The 17065-nt window shown below is 41.8% G+C and overlaps 1 protein-coding gene and 1 non-coding gene across 2 annotated transcripts; both read right to left on the bottom strand.

Moving 5' to 3' along the window:
- Nucleotides 1-3829: 3829 nt before the first annotated feature.
- On the bottom strand, nucleotides 3830-3902 carry trnav-uac (transfer RNA valine (anticodon UAC)). The gene has a single exon. It is a non-coding gene; the product is annotated as a tRNA-Val (tRNA).
- Nucleotides 3903-4870: 968 nt separating this feature from the next.
- On the bottom strand, nucleotides 4871-6940 carry LOC134872198 (golgin subfamily A member 6-like protein 25). The gene has a single exon (XM_063895376.1). It carries the CDS (start codon nucleotides 6938-6940, stop codon nucleotides 4871-4873), a length of 2070 nt encoding a protein of 689 aa, XP_063751446.1.
- Nucleotides 6941-17065: the final 10125 nt, after the last annotated feature.

Here is a 17065-nt window from a genome sequence, read left to right as displayed (position 1 = left end):
GTTGCATTTAATGATTATTTCTTGCATGATGCCTCAGCCTAGTCCTCCTAGGAGACATTAGACTGTCTCTGAGATACCATCCTTATCATCTAGGCCTAGTCTTTAACTTACTTTTAAAAAATGGTATAAGCTGTTATTTCAGAATTATGGTCTTGTAATTTTAACGTCATCACATTGTTTTTCAATTTACAGTTTTATTTTGTCAAAACAATAGAAATTCATCATTTCTACATACAAATCTGTGTTTTTCAACACACTCTTACTGTAAAAACTACAGCCATATTTGATTTAGTTGTTTACAGAAAAATATTTTCAAATACACAACTTTGCATTGTATTTTCACATACAGTTTTTTTATGTCAGTATTTTACAATATTGTGGTGTTAATTCTACGGTCAATTTTTACAGTGTACGTGAGAACCATACTAGCTATCATAAAATATCCAACAAGTCTAATAAAGTCCATGGTTTCAAGAACCGTTTAAAGTTGTGATGATGAAAATAATCTGCATGGGGTCAACGTGGGCTGTTTTTTAGCTCTGTTCAAATGGATTTCCCTTTCATTCCTATGGGGAAAATGATGGCAGTTTTCTGCGAATTGTGTGGAAACGGCTAGGCGAATAAGTAGTACACATATTTCTGGGGATTGAACCCAGAACATTCTGTGTGTGAAGCTGGAGTGTACCTATTTTCATTTATTTAAGTATTGCCAGGGTTTATATTTATATCATCCCACCATGATAACAACATAAAGCTGTGGTTCCACTGGGGATTGAACCCAGAACCCGCGGGGGCCGGGAATAGTAGAGCTTAACTCTCTTAACTTTTACCATTCATTCTCTATGGTAGTCCTTAACACTATTGGTGCAATATATTTCATCTTATTAAATCTAACACTGTGTTTGCTGTAGTATTAAAATTCATCCATTTTTATTGATAATATTTTGCTAGAGTACCACTTTTAAATTGTACTTGTTACTGCTCAAATAATTGATTTCTACAGTATTTTGTCTGTTTTGTTTTATAGCCAGAGGGGGGTTTAATGCTTTCAAATAGAATATTACATTATTATTATTATTATATTTGTCTTTCTATTTTACACATTCACTAAATGTTTTATTTAATTTCATGGTATGGATAATCTCTTTTGATAGTCTCTTAAAACAAAGAATGAATTATTGTGCTTTCTACACTATCTAAAGCATTTAATGAGTCATTACAAATGCTAAACATGAATAGGTTTTTGATTTAACAGTTTGTTTGTACTTGTGTTATAAAGCTTCTGCTCTTCTCTTCTCCTAATGACTGATGGCATTAACATGTCTTCCTTGTCTGCATGCTTTTTTAGGGTGTCATCTGACTGCAGTGAAATACTGCAGAGGCTTAGAATACCTGTTTTGATTGTGCTGTTTGATGGTGTGCTTGCTATATGGATTGATCTGTGTTTCCAAACACCTACTAACATTATATATTTCTCTTTAAATCAATAGCAATGGAATGCAACAGGGTATTCTCAGCTTGTTCTGTTTGTTACAGAGACAACAGGTAAAGACAGTTTGTGAAGTATGAACACACTTCATGTGACACAGGATTGTTTTTATAGGATGAAGCCAACTTATATAGAGCTTTATTTCCTTTTCTCTCATTGTAAATGATATATATGTGTTTTACAGGTCCGCCTTGTCCAGCAGTGGCTTAGTCAGTAGGGGCTTGGACTGGGAATCGTAGGGTCGCCGGTTCAAGTCCCCAAACAGACATGAAATATGGAAAGTGGACTGCTACTTGGAGAGGTCCCAGTTCACCTCCTAGGCCCTGCTGTGGTGCCCTTGAGCAAGGCACCGGACACCTCCAATCCCCCCTCCCCATTGCTCCCCGGGCGCTGCGCAATAGCTGCCCACTGCTCTAGGACTAGGATGGGTTAAATGCAGAGGACCAATTTCACTGTGTGTGCTCTGCTGTGTGCATGTATGTGACAATAAAGAGGGTTTCATCCTCCTATTATATCTTCTATCCTGCGCCTCCTGTCCCTTTAGAAGCACCACCCCAGCCTGCAGCCTCTGTCCCAGGCTATAGTCAGGATTCTGCCCAGTGGAACTGCTCCCACCAGCAGGACATCTGGAGGAAGCCTGAGCTGGTCACATATAATGCACCTTAGGAACATGCTGTCCATGTGGCGTTATCCACCTCAGCCGGAACTCAGAGACTCAATTTCAGAGCTGCATCAACAAAGTATGTTCAGCTTCCCCAGAGCCCACAAAAGTGTAGTTGTTGTGTATGATGTACACATGATGGAACACCATTTTGACAACCAAATACTGAGAGTTTTGATTGGGTAAGGAGGGATTGAACCGTTGGTCTTTTGAGGAAGCTTCTGGCCAATAGAAAGTCTTCTATGGGTATACACCAGGGATGGAAATTAGCACCCGCCACGCGCCATATGCGGGAGGATTTGTATGTTGGCGGGTATATTGTGTCACTTTACCAGCTACTGTGGCGGGTAATACTTTTCAATCATATCCGATCGGATTCACCTATCATACATGGGTCATACGCATGACAGCTGCGCTTTCCACAACCATACAGTCAGATCCGGTCAAATGATGTGCTTCTGATTGGGCCGAAGCGGCGTGAGAATGACACTCCGACTCCTTATCCACAATTATTACTCTGCGCTAAATCAAAGTAAGCTAATCAAAGTGGAACTATTTGTTGTGGAGAGATAAAGAATGTTGCAGGAGGCTACCTAAACCTGCGGCCATCACAGGATAGCTGCTAGTTTAAACCAAAAATGTGTCGTTACATCACTGGGGTGAAAAGAATCGCTGAAGAAAGTGTACAGGAGGGGGGGATAGTAGAGCTACTACCATAAAAAGGGCTAAGCGCTTTTTGAATGAGAGATGGCGAACAACAGATGGCGACAGGCTGGTGTACGAGGAAACGAGCCAGACCATGTACTGCTCAGCCTGTCGTCAGTACGCATCGTGGGGACAAAAAACCTGAAATTGGAAGCTGTGAAGGACCACGAGTCATCTAAATGTCATGTTCACGTCCTGAAAGCTAGTTATGTAACATTTGGAACTGGGACATTGAGGTTGACAGAATTGTTCTGTACTGTTGTGTGGACTCAGGGTTCAACATGCTGAACTGTGGTGACTTCTCTAAAAGTTTTCTCGCTGATGTTTTGGAGATCATCCTTTTCTATGAAGCACCTTGGATCTTGGATAGTTTGATGCACTGTCTATGCCTACGGTTTGTATTTGTAATGGTTGCAAGTGGCTTGTGCTCGTGTTATGTGTGACTGAAAGTGTTAACTATTTCCTGAGGAAATAGGTACATTTATGAAGTTTAACGGCACAGTGTTTCCCAGAATAAACATGACTTAACATGGCAAATACTTGTGTATTGTTTATCATATCATATGCAGTAAGACTGTAACATTTGCAACTCAGTTCCTTGGTAGCACCTACTTATTGTATAATCAATTCTGATGAAAAACTAGTTGTTAGGCCTACTGATTAGAAAAAAATAATATACCCTATCATATTGTAAACATTAACGCATATATATTACTCATAAAAAGTGGCTGGTAAAAAAGTTGAGTGGCTCGTATATTTCAGAATCCACCAGCCACAGTGGCAGGTGGGCAAAAAAGTTAATTTCCATCTCTGGTATACACGGGTCACCTTCTGCGTGTAAAGCAGACGTGATGACCACTACACTATGGAACCTCTGTATTGTTGCATTTCCTATTCAAACCTGCTAGAGATGGTAGAATGTATAAGAATACTTCAAAATACTACTCGTGAGGGCAGCCAACAGAATAAAGCTCTGGTTCCACTGGGGATTGAACCCAGGACCTTCTGCGTGTAAAGCAGACGTGATGACCACTACACTATGGAACCACTGTAGCATCTTCTTGCTAAACCATAATCAATATTCAATCCCTTTCTTATAGCCTAAAGTAATTTGAGGAATCCACAGATGTAGCTTTGTAACAGCAGGAAATGTTCATGATAAGTTCAAATAAAGCCCAGAGCCACTCTGATATGTATTTTTCAGAAATAATTACATAAATTATAGTTCTGTTAAGACAATCTTACATTTGGTGGTTTCACAGATGTTGTAAGCAGGCGCTAAGACGCTAGAGTTTTTGTGCAAGCGGGTTCTTAGAGGGTTTCATGGTTGAACCAAAGCTCAGTGAACCAAAACCAGAACTAGGTTGCGATTGAAATGGGTAAATCAGATATAACCAACGCAATATAGATTAATGTCCTCACTATCAAAGTAATACATTTGATTTTGCTACAGTCCGATGTGGTTGATTTCATAAATGAAGATATCCAGGTGGTCATAAGAGAGCATTCTGGTTCCACTGGGGATTGAACACAGGACCTTCTGTGTGTAAAGCGTGATGACTACTACACTATGAAACCTTTATAACACAGATGTTTTTAACTGAAAGTGTCATAAAGTGATTCATTTATCCAGTAGATGTTTACACAGTGAGGCGAACACATTTAAAAAGATGTATTTGAATTTGTATTTTATTTTAAATCAAGTCTATCTAATCCAAATTGTAATCCAAATTGTAATCCAAATTGTAATCCTAATTGTAATCCTGACTGTATTATGAAAATGGGGCGCGGGCGAACCGGATTTTCAGGAGAAAACCCTAAAGGGGAAAAGGGGAAAAGGGGGGGGGGGGGTAATGTATGATCGAGTTTGGGTTGAAGTGAGGGGGAATGGAGGAGGTGAGGGTAATTGGAGATGGGTTTTGGGGTGGAGTGGGAGGGGAGAAATGCGGTGAGGTAAATGGAGGAGGGACTTAGTATTGTTTTTTACATAATTGTGGGGGGGTTGGAGGGAGGGATTACTGTTGTCCAGCCGGAGCTGAATCACCAGAAGCGTCCTCCGTCTTCACCGTCTCCTCTGAGGTGTTACTCGCCTCAGCTCCCCCCCAACTTGATTCCTTCTTCATCTCCTTCTCTTGCATCTTGCTTAGCATTTTCTGCAAGGTGACGTCTCTGTCCTCCATGTCCCTCCTGCGGGAGAACAAACCTCTCCTCTTGTTCTTCATGTGAAGAGAGAGGTCTTCCAGAAGTTTCTTCTCCTCCTCCATCTTCTTCTCCTTCGTCTCCCAGCTTTGCTGTTTCTGGGCCATGTCTTTGGAGAACTTTCCCTTCTGCTCCTTCATCTGCTCCTCAAACTGTTTGACTTTTGTCTCCATCAGTTTGACTTCCCTCTCCCAGCTCTGGTTCTTCTTATCTTCGACCGTTTTGAATTCGGCCTGAACCTCTTTCAGTTCAGTCTCCCGGTTCTGGTGTTGCTGGGCCAGGTCGTCCTTCTCCTGAGTCACCTCTTTTAATTTGGTCTCCACCAAATTAACCTTGGTTTCCCAGCTGTCTTGGTTCTGGGCCAGATCTTTGGAGAACATCTCCTTCTGCTCTTCCAATTGGATCTTCAGCTGCTTGACATGCCTCTCATTCCGTTTGACAAACAGCTCCCAGCTCTGGTGTTTCTCAGCCAGGTCTCTGGTTAACTTTTCCTTCTGTTCCTCCAAATCGTTCTCCAACTGCTTGACTTTCCTGTCCTTCAGTTTCACTTCCTTCTCCAGGCTCAGGTTTTTCTTGTCTGATTCCTTTTTCTCATCCTCGACCATTTGTAGTTCAGCCTGAACCTCTTTCAGTTCCTTCTCGCTGCTCTGGTGTTGCTGTGCCAGGTCGTCCTTCTCCTGAGTCACCTCTTTTAATTTGGTGTCCACCAAAGTAACCTTGGTTTCCCAGGTCTCTGAGTTCTGGGCCAGATCTTTGGAGAACATGTCCTTCTGCTCTTTCAGCTGTTTGAAATCCCTCTCCCAGCTTTTGTTTTTCTTGGCAAGGTGATTTTTCTGCTTCTCCACCTTTTTTAGATTAGTCTCCACCTGTTTAAACTCAGTCTCCCAGCTCAAGTTTTCCTTGGCCAGGTCGTTCTTCTCCTGAGACACCTCTTTAAATTTTGTCTCCATCTGTTGTTTCTCGCTCTCCCAGGTTTGGTGTTTCTCGGCCAGGTTCTTGGTGAACTTTTCCTCGCACTGAAGGAGTTCTTTCTCTCTTCTGTGCAGCAGGTTTAATGTCTCCAGGTTGGCCTGGTTGCTCTGGTCTGAGAGCTCCTGCTGGTGTGCCACCATGGTGTCCATCTGCTGCTTGTGTTGATGCTCTCCAGCTTCCATCTTCTCCTTCAGAGCGCTGTTTTTACCCAACAAGACTTTCACGAACTGAATGAGTTCTTCCTCTTTGCTCATCAGCAGGTTTATGGTCTCCCTCCCCTGGTGCTTCTGGTCTGAGAGCTTTCCTGTCTGTGCCTCATACCATGCCACTTTCTTGTCCAGCTGCTGCTTGTGTTGCCGCTCTGCAGCTTCCATCGTCTCCTCCAAAGCGCTGTATCTTTGCTCCCAGACTGTCACACACTCTAAGAGTTCATCCCCTTTCCTCATCAGCAGTTTTGTAGTCTCTCCATCCAACTGCAGAGGACCATCGCTGGCATGGCTGTCGGATGTTCCCTGGTTGCTCTGGTCTGAGAGTAGTCCTTTCTCTACTTCATGTCTTGCTAGAATAATGTCCACCTGCTGATTGTGTTGACACTCTGCAGCTTCCATATTCTTCTTTAGACGTGAGATTTCTGCCTCACAGTTCTTGATGGTGTCAAATTGCCTTTTCAGCTGTTGGTCATTCCCTGAGTCGATGTGACTCAGTAACTCCTCAAGACGTTTGACCTTGTCTTTTTCTTTGTGTATACTGTGAATAAAGCTCACCCTCTCCTGCTCAAATGCGCTGCGAAACTCACGCAGGCCGTTTATCCGGCCATTTCTGCAGAGGATCTCTCTGTAAGTTCGGTCAGTTAATGCTACATGGTCAAATGGCCTGGGGTTTCCCCTGTTGTTCTGGGGGTTTCTTCTATCCATAGCACTGTCTTTAGATATGTGTTGTGCTTAGGAACAATTATCTGTTGGTCTTGATAAGACGAGTTCTGTCTAGAAGACTGTAAAGGTTGTCTGAATGCGTCTGACCACTCTCGCTCTGGAGTGAAGACTGAATGCAGATCAGAGAATCTGCTATCTGCATTCCCTTTAGTGCATGCAGTGACATCATCATGACATCACAAGTTGGCTTTGATGTTGGTTTTGATCTGCTATTCCGGAACTCTGTGATGTAATGATGATGTCATTGTCTAGAATGTTAGGATGTCATTCCAGAGATGTCATACTGTATGTGATGACACACACACACACACACACACACACACACACACACAAACACACACACACACACACACACACACACACACACACACACACACACACACACACACACACACACACACACACACACACACACACACACACACACACACACACATTGCTGCTTTTGCTGCTTTCCTCTGATTCACTGTTGCCTCCTTTCCACCAACTTAAACCTAGTTCTGGATCTGGGATGGTGTTCTTTGCTGAACTGTTTTATCTCCTGAACAACATCTTATATTAGAAATACATCAGACACATAGGGTCCATAGTGTAGTAGTCATCACGTCAGCTTTACACACAGAAGGTCCTGGGTTCAATCCTCAGTGGAACCAAAGCTGAGTCTTACTACCATAGTCTACAAACATAATGGTCATTCACTCACACACACGCCATGTTGTTTTTTTTCTTGGCAAATAAATACGATCATTTTTAGTCAATAACATAATTTCATAATATTGGGAGTCGAGTTGTTAGTTGTTTAGTATCTGGCCGAGTAATAAGAGGGAGATTGTGCAGCGAGTTGATCCAGGCTGGTCAAGATGCCTCTGCTTTGCATCAGGCTCCCTGATCAGCCTGTCCGGGGTTCTTTTCCCCATAAAATGTGTTCAGTTCATCTGGGAGAGATGCAGACACTTCCTCAGCACCACTCGTTGTCCTTTTGTAGTCTGTTATTGTTTTTAGTCCAGACCACATATTTCTGGTGTTGGAGCCCTTGTAGTTCAGCTTTGCATCAGGCTCCCTGATCAGCCTGTCCGGGGTTCTTTTCCCCATAATGACATGATTGACAGTTGAAGTAATGTGTGATGTTGCAATTCCTGATATTTATCTGATTCCTGTAAGTTGTTGATCCATCACACCATCCAAAATATATAATAATCACTGTAACCAAATTTGGTATTAATGCTCTTAGTAGTCTTTAGAAAAAGGACTTTAGAATTGCTTAAATATGACACATTTAATAAGAATATACATTAATGAATTAGTCTTTTGGATGAATTCAACATACTGCTTACAAACCTTTCCATTCAGACTGAAGTTAAATGTCTGACTGCTGTTGCAAGTGGTGGTCCTGGCCGACCCCGGCGCTCCGTCAGCGTCCTCCCCAACATCACGATGGCCCCCATCACCAGCCACGCCCCCGCCCAGTTCACCAGCCTGCAGCCGGTTGCCGTGAGTCACCTGACGGCCGTCGATCGGTCCCTCGGCCTGGACAACTCCATCCTCACAGTCACCTTCGACACGGTCAGCGGCTCCGCCATGCTCCACAACCGGCCCGCCGAGCTGGTCCCTGGCCCGGGGGGGGGGGGGGTCAGTCGCCCACTTCATCAACGTCACCATTCTGGTCAACACCGTGGGCCACCAGCTGGAGGCCCCCACCCTGGCTTGGAGGCAGGTACCTGCAGCTGAAGGACAGGTCACCCACATGGGGAGGGGGCTCAGGGGGAGAGTCAGGAGGCCCAGAGTCAGGCCGTCCCGTGCAGAGCCAGCCGCCCCCCCTCAGCAGAGGAATTTTATTTTCTTTTGTCTACCTTTCAGTTTACATTGTGTGGAACAGTGGTAACCACAGGGTCTGAATCCTGACTCTGTGCTAATGAAACAGATGCATCAGAAGTGGAGAATTAACAAACAGCTGGATCTCCCAACGGTTTTCACTAAGAGTGTGTTTATGAAGACATATCCTCCAGATATATTAAATCAGAACGGATCACAGCATCCACACAAGAATTAAAACTTGCATTCCAATCCATACGTAAACATGAGGGTTTCTTTTTTTTATAGCAGGAAAAACTAGAAAATACAGAGACATTTTGACTGACTGAAACGTGGGTTTGCATCCCGATGCTAACATTACCCCGCTGAGTAAGTATTAATAGCATTAGTTGTAATGTTAAGGTACAACAAAGAATATCCAGAAATATACAAACATATAGTAAGTAGTACTGTTAAAATCAGATTAAATGATGCTAATGAAAAATATTTAAAAATCTATTACATTTCCAGACTTTAAGAAAAAGTTAGAAACTTAAATACATCATTACATGATACCGTTCCAATTTTCCCAATCTGTACTCTCAGAATGTTTCAGGGCTTTGACGAGTCATTTCTTGAACTCTGTCAAATTGTCCAGATGTGTTTACTACAGCAGAAAAGAACACAAGAGTCATGGTATGCTCAACAAGCATTTAGTTGTGGGATGAAAGTGGAATTTACAAGCAAAAAAGAACCCTGTCCCCCCCCCCCCCCCCCCCCCCCCCCTGGGGTACTCTTAGTAGTAGCAGCAGCAGCAGGAGTGAAGGACTTCATTTGAGGTGTGAAAGTTAGCCGCGTCTTCCCATGGATAAGCCTTAGGAGAGAGCTGTGTTGCTATGGCATGTTGGAAGCATTATTTATGCTCACTTTTAGCTGACTATTTTAACTGTATCTTGTAGCACATTCCTGCATGCTTTCTGAACATCTTTAGATTACCACTGGATTTAGTTAACGACCGACAGGTGTGTTCAAAGATCAAAGCCTTTCCACGGCAACGCCCTGCCGGTGAAGAGAGACAGCCTGTCAGAGGATGAATTGACAATATTGTGCTGCATTATTGCTTCGGAGTAAAAAACTGTAACTCCAATCAGCTAAATATCCTACCCAAAGTATTTAGGATACCAGAGGAACACCCGAGGACTCTCGTGTTTGCTATATGTGTAAGTCCCTTTGATTAAATGAGCATATCGGTGCGGCCGTGACACATTTCCCTACATTATGATCACCAAATGATGTATGACGAGTGAAATATGTGGCCAGCCAAGCAATAGTTTGAACAAAACCTCAGGAGATTTTACAGCTCCTCTCTCCTCTAGCCGTGATGTCCCCCACTCTAAGTCGAGCTCTCCCGTACACACCCATTACAAAATGTGAAACAGTGTGTCATTTCAACAAAACGTAGGCTGTGACTACTGGGAACCGTACTAGCTATCAAAATTTGAAATGAATTAAAATGTACCAAAAGTTAAACGTTGATAAGTCAAAAAATGTAAAAAATATAACAAATCTCAAAACCAGTTTAATAGCTGATGGTCTTGTGACCATTTTAAAGTTGGAATGAACTCTTTAGCTGAAAGTGTGTTGAAGGAGTAGCATTTGGTGCACTGAGTAGGTAAAAGAGGATTTGAAGGTTCCTCCCATTGACTTAGATGTTAAAAAAGTATGAAATATTTTGAAATAATGTAAGGTTTCCATCATATGCTGAAAAAGCTGAACATTTTGATATTTCAATGGTTTCTGTAGCTGAAAGTAGGCTGAAGTTATCGGACGGCAAACATTTTGTTGAAATAATAAGCTGCCGAAATGTGTTGCTGAACTTAGCTGAAAACACAAAAAAGTGTAATATTTTAATAGTTGAATGGTTTCTGTAGCTGCTTTTAGTAAAATTTTAAACTGGCAGACACGGAAAAATAGCGATGATATTAAAAAGCGTAAAATTTAAAAGAAAAGTTTAAAAAGGCATAAACAACCAAATGTATATCCTCAAAGTCCTGAAATAGATGAACACTTTAATAGTTGAATGGTTTCTGTAGCTGAAAGTTGAAGGAGTTGGATATCAAATGTACTTAGTAGTATACTTTAAGTACAAGTAATAGCTGTTGTAGTAGGTGTAGTAGTAGTACTACTTCTAGTAGTGGGAGTAGAAGTAGTAGTTGTATTCGTAACTGTAGCAGTAGTTGTATTATTAGTTGTAGTAGCAGTAGTATTTGTATTTGTATTAGTAGTGGTAGTAGTACAAGTAGTAGTAGTAGTACTGTAGTAGTAGTAGTAGTAGTAGTAGTAGTAGTAGTAGTAGTAGTAGTAGTAGTAGTAGTACTGTAGTAGTAGTAATAGTAGTAGTAGTAGTAGCAGTAACAGTAGTAGTAGTAATAGTAGTAGTAGTAGTAGTAGTAGTAGTAGTAGTAGTAGTAGTAGTAGTAATAGTAGTAGTAGTAGTAGTAGTAGTAGTAGTAGTAGTAGTAATAGTAGTAGTAGTAGTAGTAGTAGTAGTAGTAGTAATAGTAGTAGTAGTAGTAGTAGTAGTAGTAGTAGTAGTAGTAATAGTAGTAGTAGTAGTAGCAGTAACAGTAGTAGTAGTGTGTATGTGTGGGGGGCTTTTATTTAGAAACAAAAATGTATCCTGCGCTTCTTGTTTGAATACTGTAAATCTATAGGACTTTTATTTTGAAGGGGTCTGTCTGTCTGTCTGTCTGTCTGTCTGTCTGTCTGTCTGTCTGTCTGTCTGTCTGTCTGTCTGTCTGTCTGTCTGTCTGTCTGTCTGTCTGTCTGTCTGCCTGCCTGCCTTGCCTTGCCTGCCTGCCTGCCTGCCTGCCTGCCTGCCTGCCTGCCTGCCTGCCTGCTTGCCTACTACTACTACTACAATTACTAACACAACTACTACTTCTATTCCAACTACTACTAGTAGTACTACTACACCTACTACAGCTACTACTTGCACTTACAGTATACTACTACGTACATTGGAACAGCATTCACCCTAATAAGTACATCGAATACTATACTGTGTGTGGCTTCGCCAGTCACACAGAATAACTGCTACACCTTTGTTTTCATGGCACAGTCATTTGTTCTTCTTCTTGCACACTGTGAGATGTTGGGCCACCACTCTTGTGACATACCAAAGAGGTTGTTTATGTAAGAAGTAATACAAATTAAACTGTTGTATGGTTCAAGCAGTTCGACTGGATGACAGCTCTTTCTTGTCAATGATGTGATTTAAAAACATCACACAAAAACACTTGAATAAAGCAATGAACTATACTGTAGGTCGGATCTTTCATATTAGGAAGTGTGTAAGGTTTGCTTGGTACAGTAAATAAATAGGTTTGATCCTCAGTGTCACACCCTCCTCTTGCCTCAGCCTTGAGGTGAGTAATCGTGATTCTGGATATAAATGTGATTCTGGCCGCCTCTGTTATCTCTGGTCTTATTTTGTTTTATCCAGCAGCAATAAAAGCAAAAACCCTTCCCACAGAGAGCACACACGCATTTCCCAAGGTGCTTTGCTTTCTGTTGTTGCCCTTGGCATAAACTCACTGTGATCTGAAAAATAATGTTTGTTTTTTTACAGCACCATTAATAGCAGTGCTTTGAGTTCTAGTGCACGTAACCGGCTGCAGGTTCAGCTGTTGCACATTTCAACAGGAATCATTTCGGACTGACCAGCTCTCCTGATGCTCTGCTGTCCACTCACTGCGATACACAGGCTGCTGTGTTGCTGTTGGGTTTTTATTTATTGGTCTCGAGCAGCTTTGCAGTTTACAACACATCCAGACAGGGTTAGTGCAATACAATGAAAATGGCTTGGTAATTAACAATGGTTAAAAAAAAAGTAACTATTAGGAATAATCATAATTTTCAAACACAGCATGTTCTTCTGCATATATTTTCAATTAATATTAAAATCATGATGATACCACTTTTAGTTAATGAAAGCGTAATAATATTTTTTTAACAGTTGTGTATTACTTTATATATACCTAGATTACACTTCAAATAGTACATTGTGATATTTTAACCACTAGTTAAATGAAATGCTACTGAAATGGTGGACATTTTAATGAAAACCATGAATTTCAATTTGACAAAGTTCTTCAAGGTGTGCACCTACCATGGAGAGCAATGAAGCCTGAAGTTGAGAAACATTTGGAAAAGACTGAAATTCATCTACATAAGTCCAGACCGGTGGCTCTCAAAATGAAATATTTCAATACATTACCTTGTGTGGAATCTCAGCATAGGAATTCAGTGGTGAGGTTTTCACTAACGTTTCAAATCATTGCAGCTGTGCTTAGATTGTCAAGTTGTGAAAGAAGCACCACAGAGAGTGAAGGCAAACCCATGGTATGCCCTGAGAGGACATCCCAGGGTTTGACTGACAGAATGATCAGCCACAGTACTGCAGCATTAATGTGCGGCTCAGATACTAAAGACAGAAATGCTTTTTTTACTGAGCTTGTAAAATGCTTTAAAGGTGCACCTGCAACCAGTGTTGGGCAAGTTACTTCCAAAATAAGTAATAAGTTACATTACATTACCACTGTCTCTGAACTGTAATGCGTTACACTACTTTTGCGTTACTTTGAGTTACTTTCACCAAAATAACCTCTAAAGTATGGCTTTAAATGCTAAAATGTAGTTTATTGCAGCTCATTAATTAAAGCTACTGTATCTATCTGGCAGTACATGCTGAAAATTAGGAAAAGAGCTAGAAATTAAACTCATGCTCCGTTTAAGTGGGCTAAATAATATTTGATACCGGATCTTCAACACTCTGCCACGAGTCTCTGAACTTCTCGGGGTTCAAGGCGCCGACCCAGATAAAGTTACCCTCTGTTGCTTTGGCCTGCGCGCACTCCTGTCTTTTTCTTTTCTTTTCTCCGAGCCTGCAGCTCTGCATTGTGAGCCTGCAGCTCTGCATTGTGAGCCTGCAACTCTGCATTGTGAGCTCTGCATTGTGAGCCTGCAGCTCTGCATTGTGAGCCTGCAGCTCTGCATTGTGAATCTGTTTCTGCAGCCCTCTTAACCAATAGTAAACAGGCTTACTGAGTTACTATTCTACCTGCACAATTGTTTCTCTGGTGTCGGAATGTCTCGCGATGTTTGTGAATTCATAATAACAAAACACCACATCATTTCGGGTTCAAATGTGTTGTAACTGCGTTACTGAGAATTGTAACGGGTATTATATTACCCACATTTCAGAAGTAATGCGTTATATTACTGCGTTACAGCAAAAAGTAATACATTACTGTAAGTTTCGCCCCCTGTCTTTAGTTTCCCTCCTTCCCCTGATTATGTCATTGTGTTCACCTGTTGCCCCTGTGTTTCTCCTCCCCTCTCCAGCTGTGTGTTGTTTGGTGATTAGCCTTGTGTATTTAGTCTTGGTTCCCCTTTTGTCTCTGGTTCGGTCTTCGTCTCCTCCTACCTGATCCTGTACATGTTACCTGCCTGTTCCTGCCCGTCCGTCTGTCTGCTCCTGTTCCCAGTGTCCCTGTATCCCCTGGTTAGTGTTGGTGTGGTTATTCTTGGTTGAAAGTACAGCTTTAATTTAAATAAAGCTCGCCTTTTGTTTGGACCCATACCTGCCTCCCGTTCATTTTACTGCACTTGGGTCCTGTTTCCCCAAACCCTGACAGTATCACTAAATGTTGAGCAGGTGTATTTGGGTGACAAAGTGTCATTTAAAACACTCGCCAATGACCCAATGCCCCTCCAGTAGATCTGCTCTGGCGCCGACTCTGCAACACGGTGGCTGACCGCTTGTGCAGCGCTTGTCTTCTAATCTAAGAGTTTTGGTCCGCTGTAGCACGTTAGCACCTGTTGGCCACCGTACTTCATTCTTATTGTAGCTGCAATATGTAGAAAGATATGGCTGCAAATGAGACAGGTGACATGTTTATCATCAAGCACAATTGTGTTAGTGTTCACGCAAGCATTTCATCAGAAAAATTATTAGATTTTGAAATGTTCATTTTCCTCAACAATGACAGCATGATTTATGAAACTTGCTCCTTGAAGTAGATCTTCAGCTGCATCTGTGCCTCGTGTGCTGCTGTGTTGGTTTGATTGGTGAGGTGTCCTGCCAGGCGTGTGTGTAAGGATCGCAGGTTTTAATAAAATGGTTGGCTGCCAGATAATTAGGTGAGCAGGATTGTTACAGTGGATACGCAGAAGTATTAATGATGGTGGGAGACGCAGAAGGAAAAAGAAAAAGAGCCGGTCCCCAAAGAGAGTCTGTCAAGCCTACAAGTTAATTTACCAGCTCTATTTCAAATGTAACCCTTTGAACTGTCAATTGCAGCTGAACACATACCCCTCTGCGCGTCGCTCCTTTTCACAGGGACGCACATCAACTTGTAATTTTACATTCAGATCCTTGGCCGGCACTCTGAAAATGCTGCTTGATGCTGGCGAGGGTAAAATTTGTCTGCACACACAGACACACACAAACGCACTAGCCCTGAAATAGACTTCACAGGAAAAAATACTCTATATAAGTCTGTTGTGACCAATTCTTAATATGTTAGCTGGGGCCTTTAAACCCAGTTTAGGGAAAGGAATTACTGAATAACTGAAAAATCAAATGAATATTCTATTCCTCAGAGATGAGTATACAAGACTATTTCACTCTCTTTGATAAAACTGTAAAATAAAGTTGCCTCATCAGAAGGTTAAATCTTCTTCAGAAAGAAATCAGAAGTGGGATGGAAACCTCAGATATAGAAATCAGATAGCAAGCAAATAAATAAGATCAAGACATAACCCTATTCAGTATAGCATTTTTTAGGTCAACATAAAAATGCTTATTCAAAAAGGTTAAGAAAACCTGGCAACTAAAGAAAAGACGCTTGCCGGTGGGCGTGTCTGGCGCTTGGGGTTAACGTGACCAACAACCAAACCCATTAATCTCCCACCCCAGACACACATACACACGGTTTGATTGGCTAGCGCTTGTACTGGCATATTTGCATACGCAGGTTTGATTGCCTGGTGTTCCGGTCGACGTTCGGAATGTTGAACTTTTCGCAACTTTCACCACGAGCAACGTAACGGAGCCAAAGCGAAGCAATGCACAATGCAGTTCAGTAACGCTTAACGCCACCCCATTCAAAGTGAATGGTAAGGTGCATCAAGTTTCAACCCAACGGAACCGTGTGGACGGGCCGTAATAGCCATCCGTGGGTACAGTGGAAATATCAGCATCTTCAGAGAGTTTGTGTCCGTTCAAATCCACATGTTTTTGATGCAAAACAAGTTGTTTTCTATAAAACATAAATAAACAAAGCTTTCCCCTACGAAATCTTTGAAAAATGACAGATTGAAATGATCGATGGCAGCTGTTCCTTGTGCTTATGCATCAAGCTTATATATTATTTGGTTTAATGTATTTCTGCCTTGGTGGGATCACTGCAGGTGTTTAATGAACTCAATGCCTGAAAGAACTTTAAAAGTGAGAAAATGCAGTTCAGATTTTACTCTTTAAAGGTGTTTTTGAACCCACCCACCCCCATGAGTGTTCTGTGGCACAGAGGTGTTCTGGTCCTTACACCAGTCTATTAAAAAAAAAGTACTCCCAAACTCTCAGCAGACTCATTGGCCCTAAGCACATTTTTAACTTGCTACATGGATAAAAAATTGGAGGCTTAAAAAAAAGGGAAGTTGCATTCAGTTGTGAAAGTTGATGGCCGTGTTAGCGCTGGAATATCTTTAGCATGCAAGTCAGCAGTTCTGGCTATTTGACTTTTGCAAGTCGTTTGCACAGAGGAAATAATGAGCAGGATGATCAAAGTTCAAGGCTGCATGTTGTGACAAAACAGTATGACCGGATATTTTGCAAATGAAACTGTACACACACAGCTGCAGCAAGTATTAGTTATGCCATTTGGAACACAGCTACTTTTTTTGATGTCCTTCCAGTCAGAGTTGAAGTTTGTGCCTCAATGGGAGAGGTGTTGTTTAGAATCTTGCTGTTAAAATCCTATAATGGCAAGTGTATCATATGTGCTACATGTCATGATCCTTGTTTCGTGTCTGTCATGTCTTTGTGTTGTGTTTTATTTTGAAATATTTTCCCTCTTGTGTCTTGTTAAGCTTCACTTCCTGTCTGCGTTTCCCTCCTGTGCCTGGTTGCGTCATTGTGTTTACCTGTTGCCCCTGTGTTTCTCCTCCCCCTTCCAGCTGTCTCTCGTCTTGTGATTACCCATGTGTATTTAGTCTGTTTCCATTTTGTCTGTTGTTCGGTCGTCGTCATTT

This window comes from Eleginops maclovinus, chromosome 11 (genome assembly GCF_036324505.1).
Source record: "Eleginops maclovinus isolate JMC-PN-2008 ecotype Puerto Natales chromosome 11, JC_Emac_rtc_rv5, whole genome shotgun sequence".
In the NCBI taxonomy this organism is placed as follows: domain Eukaryota; kingdom Metazoa; phylum Chordata; class Actinopteri; order Perciformes; family Eleginopidae; genus Eleginops; species Eleginops maclovinus.
Note: the sequence above shows the minus strand (reverse complement) of the source record. Positions and strands in the feature narration are given on the sequence as shown.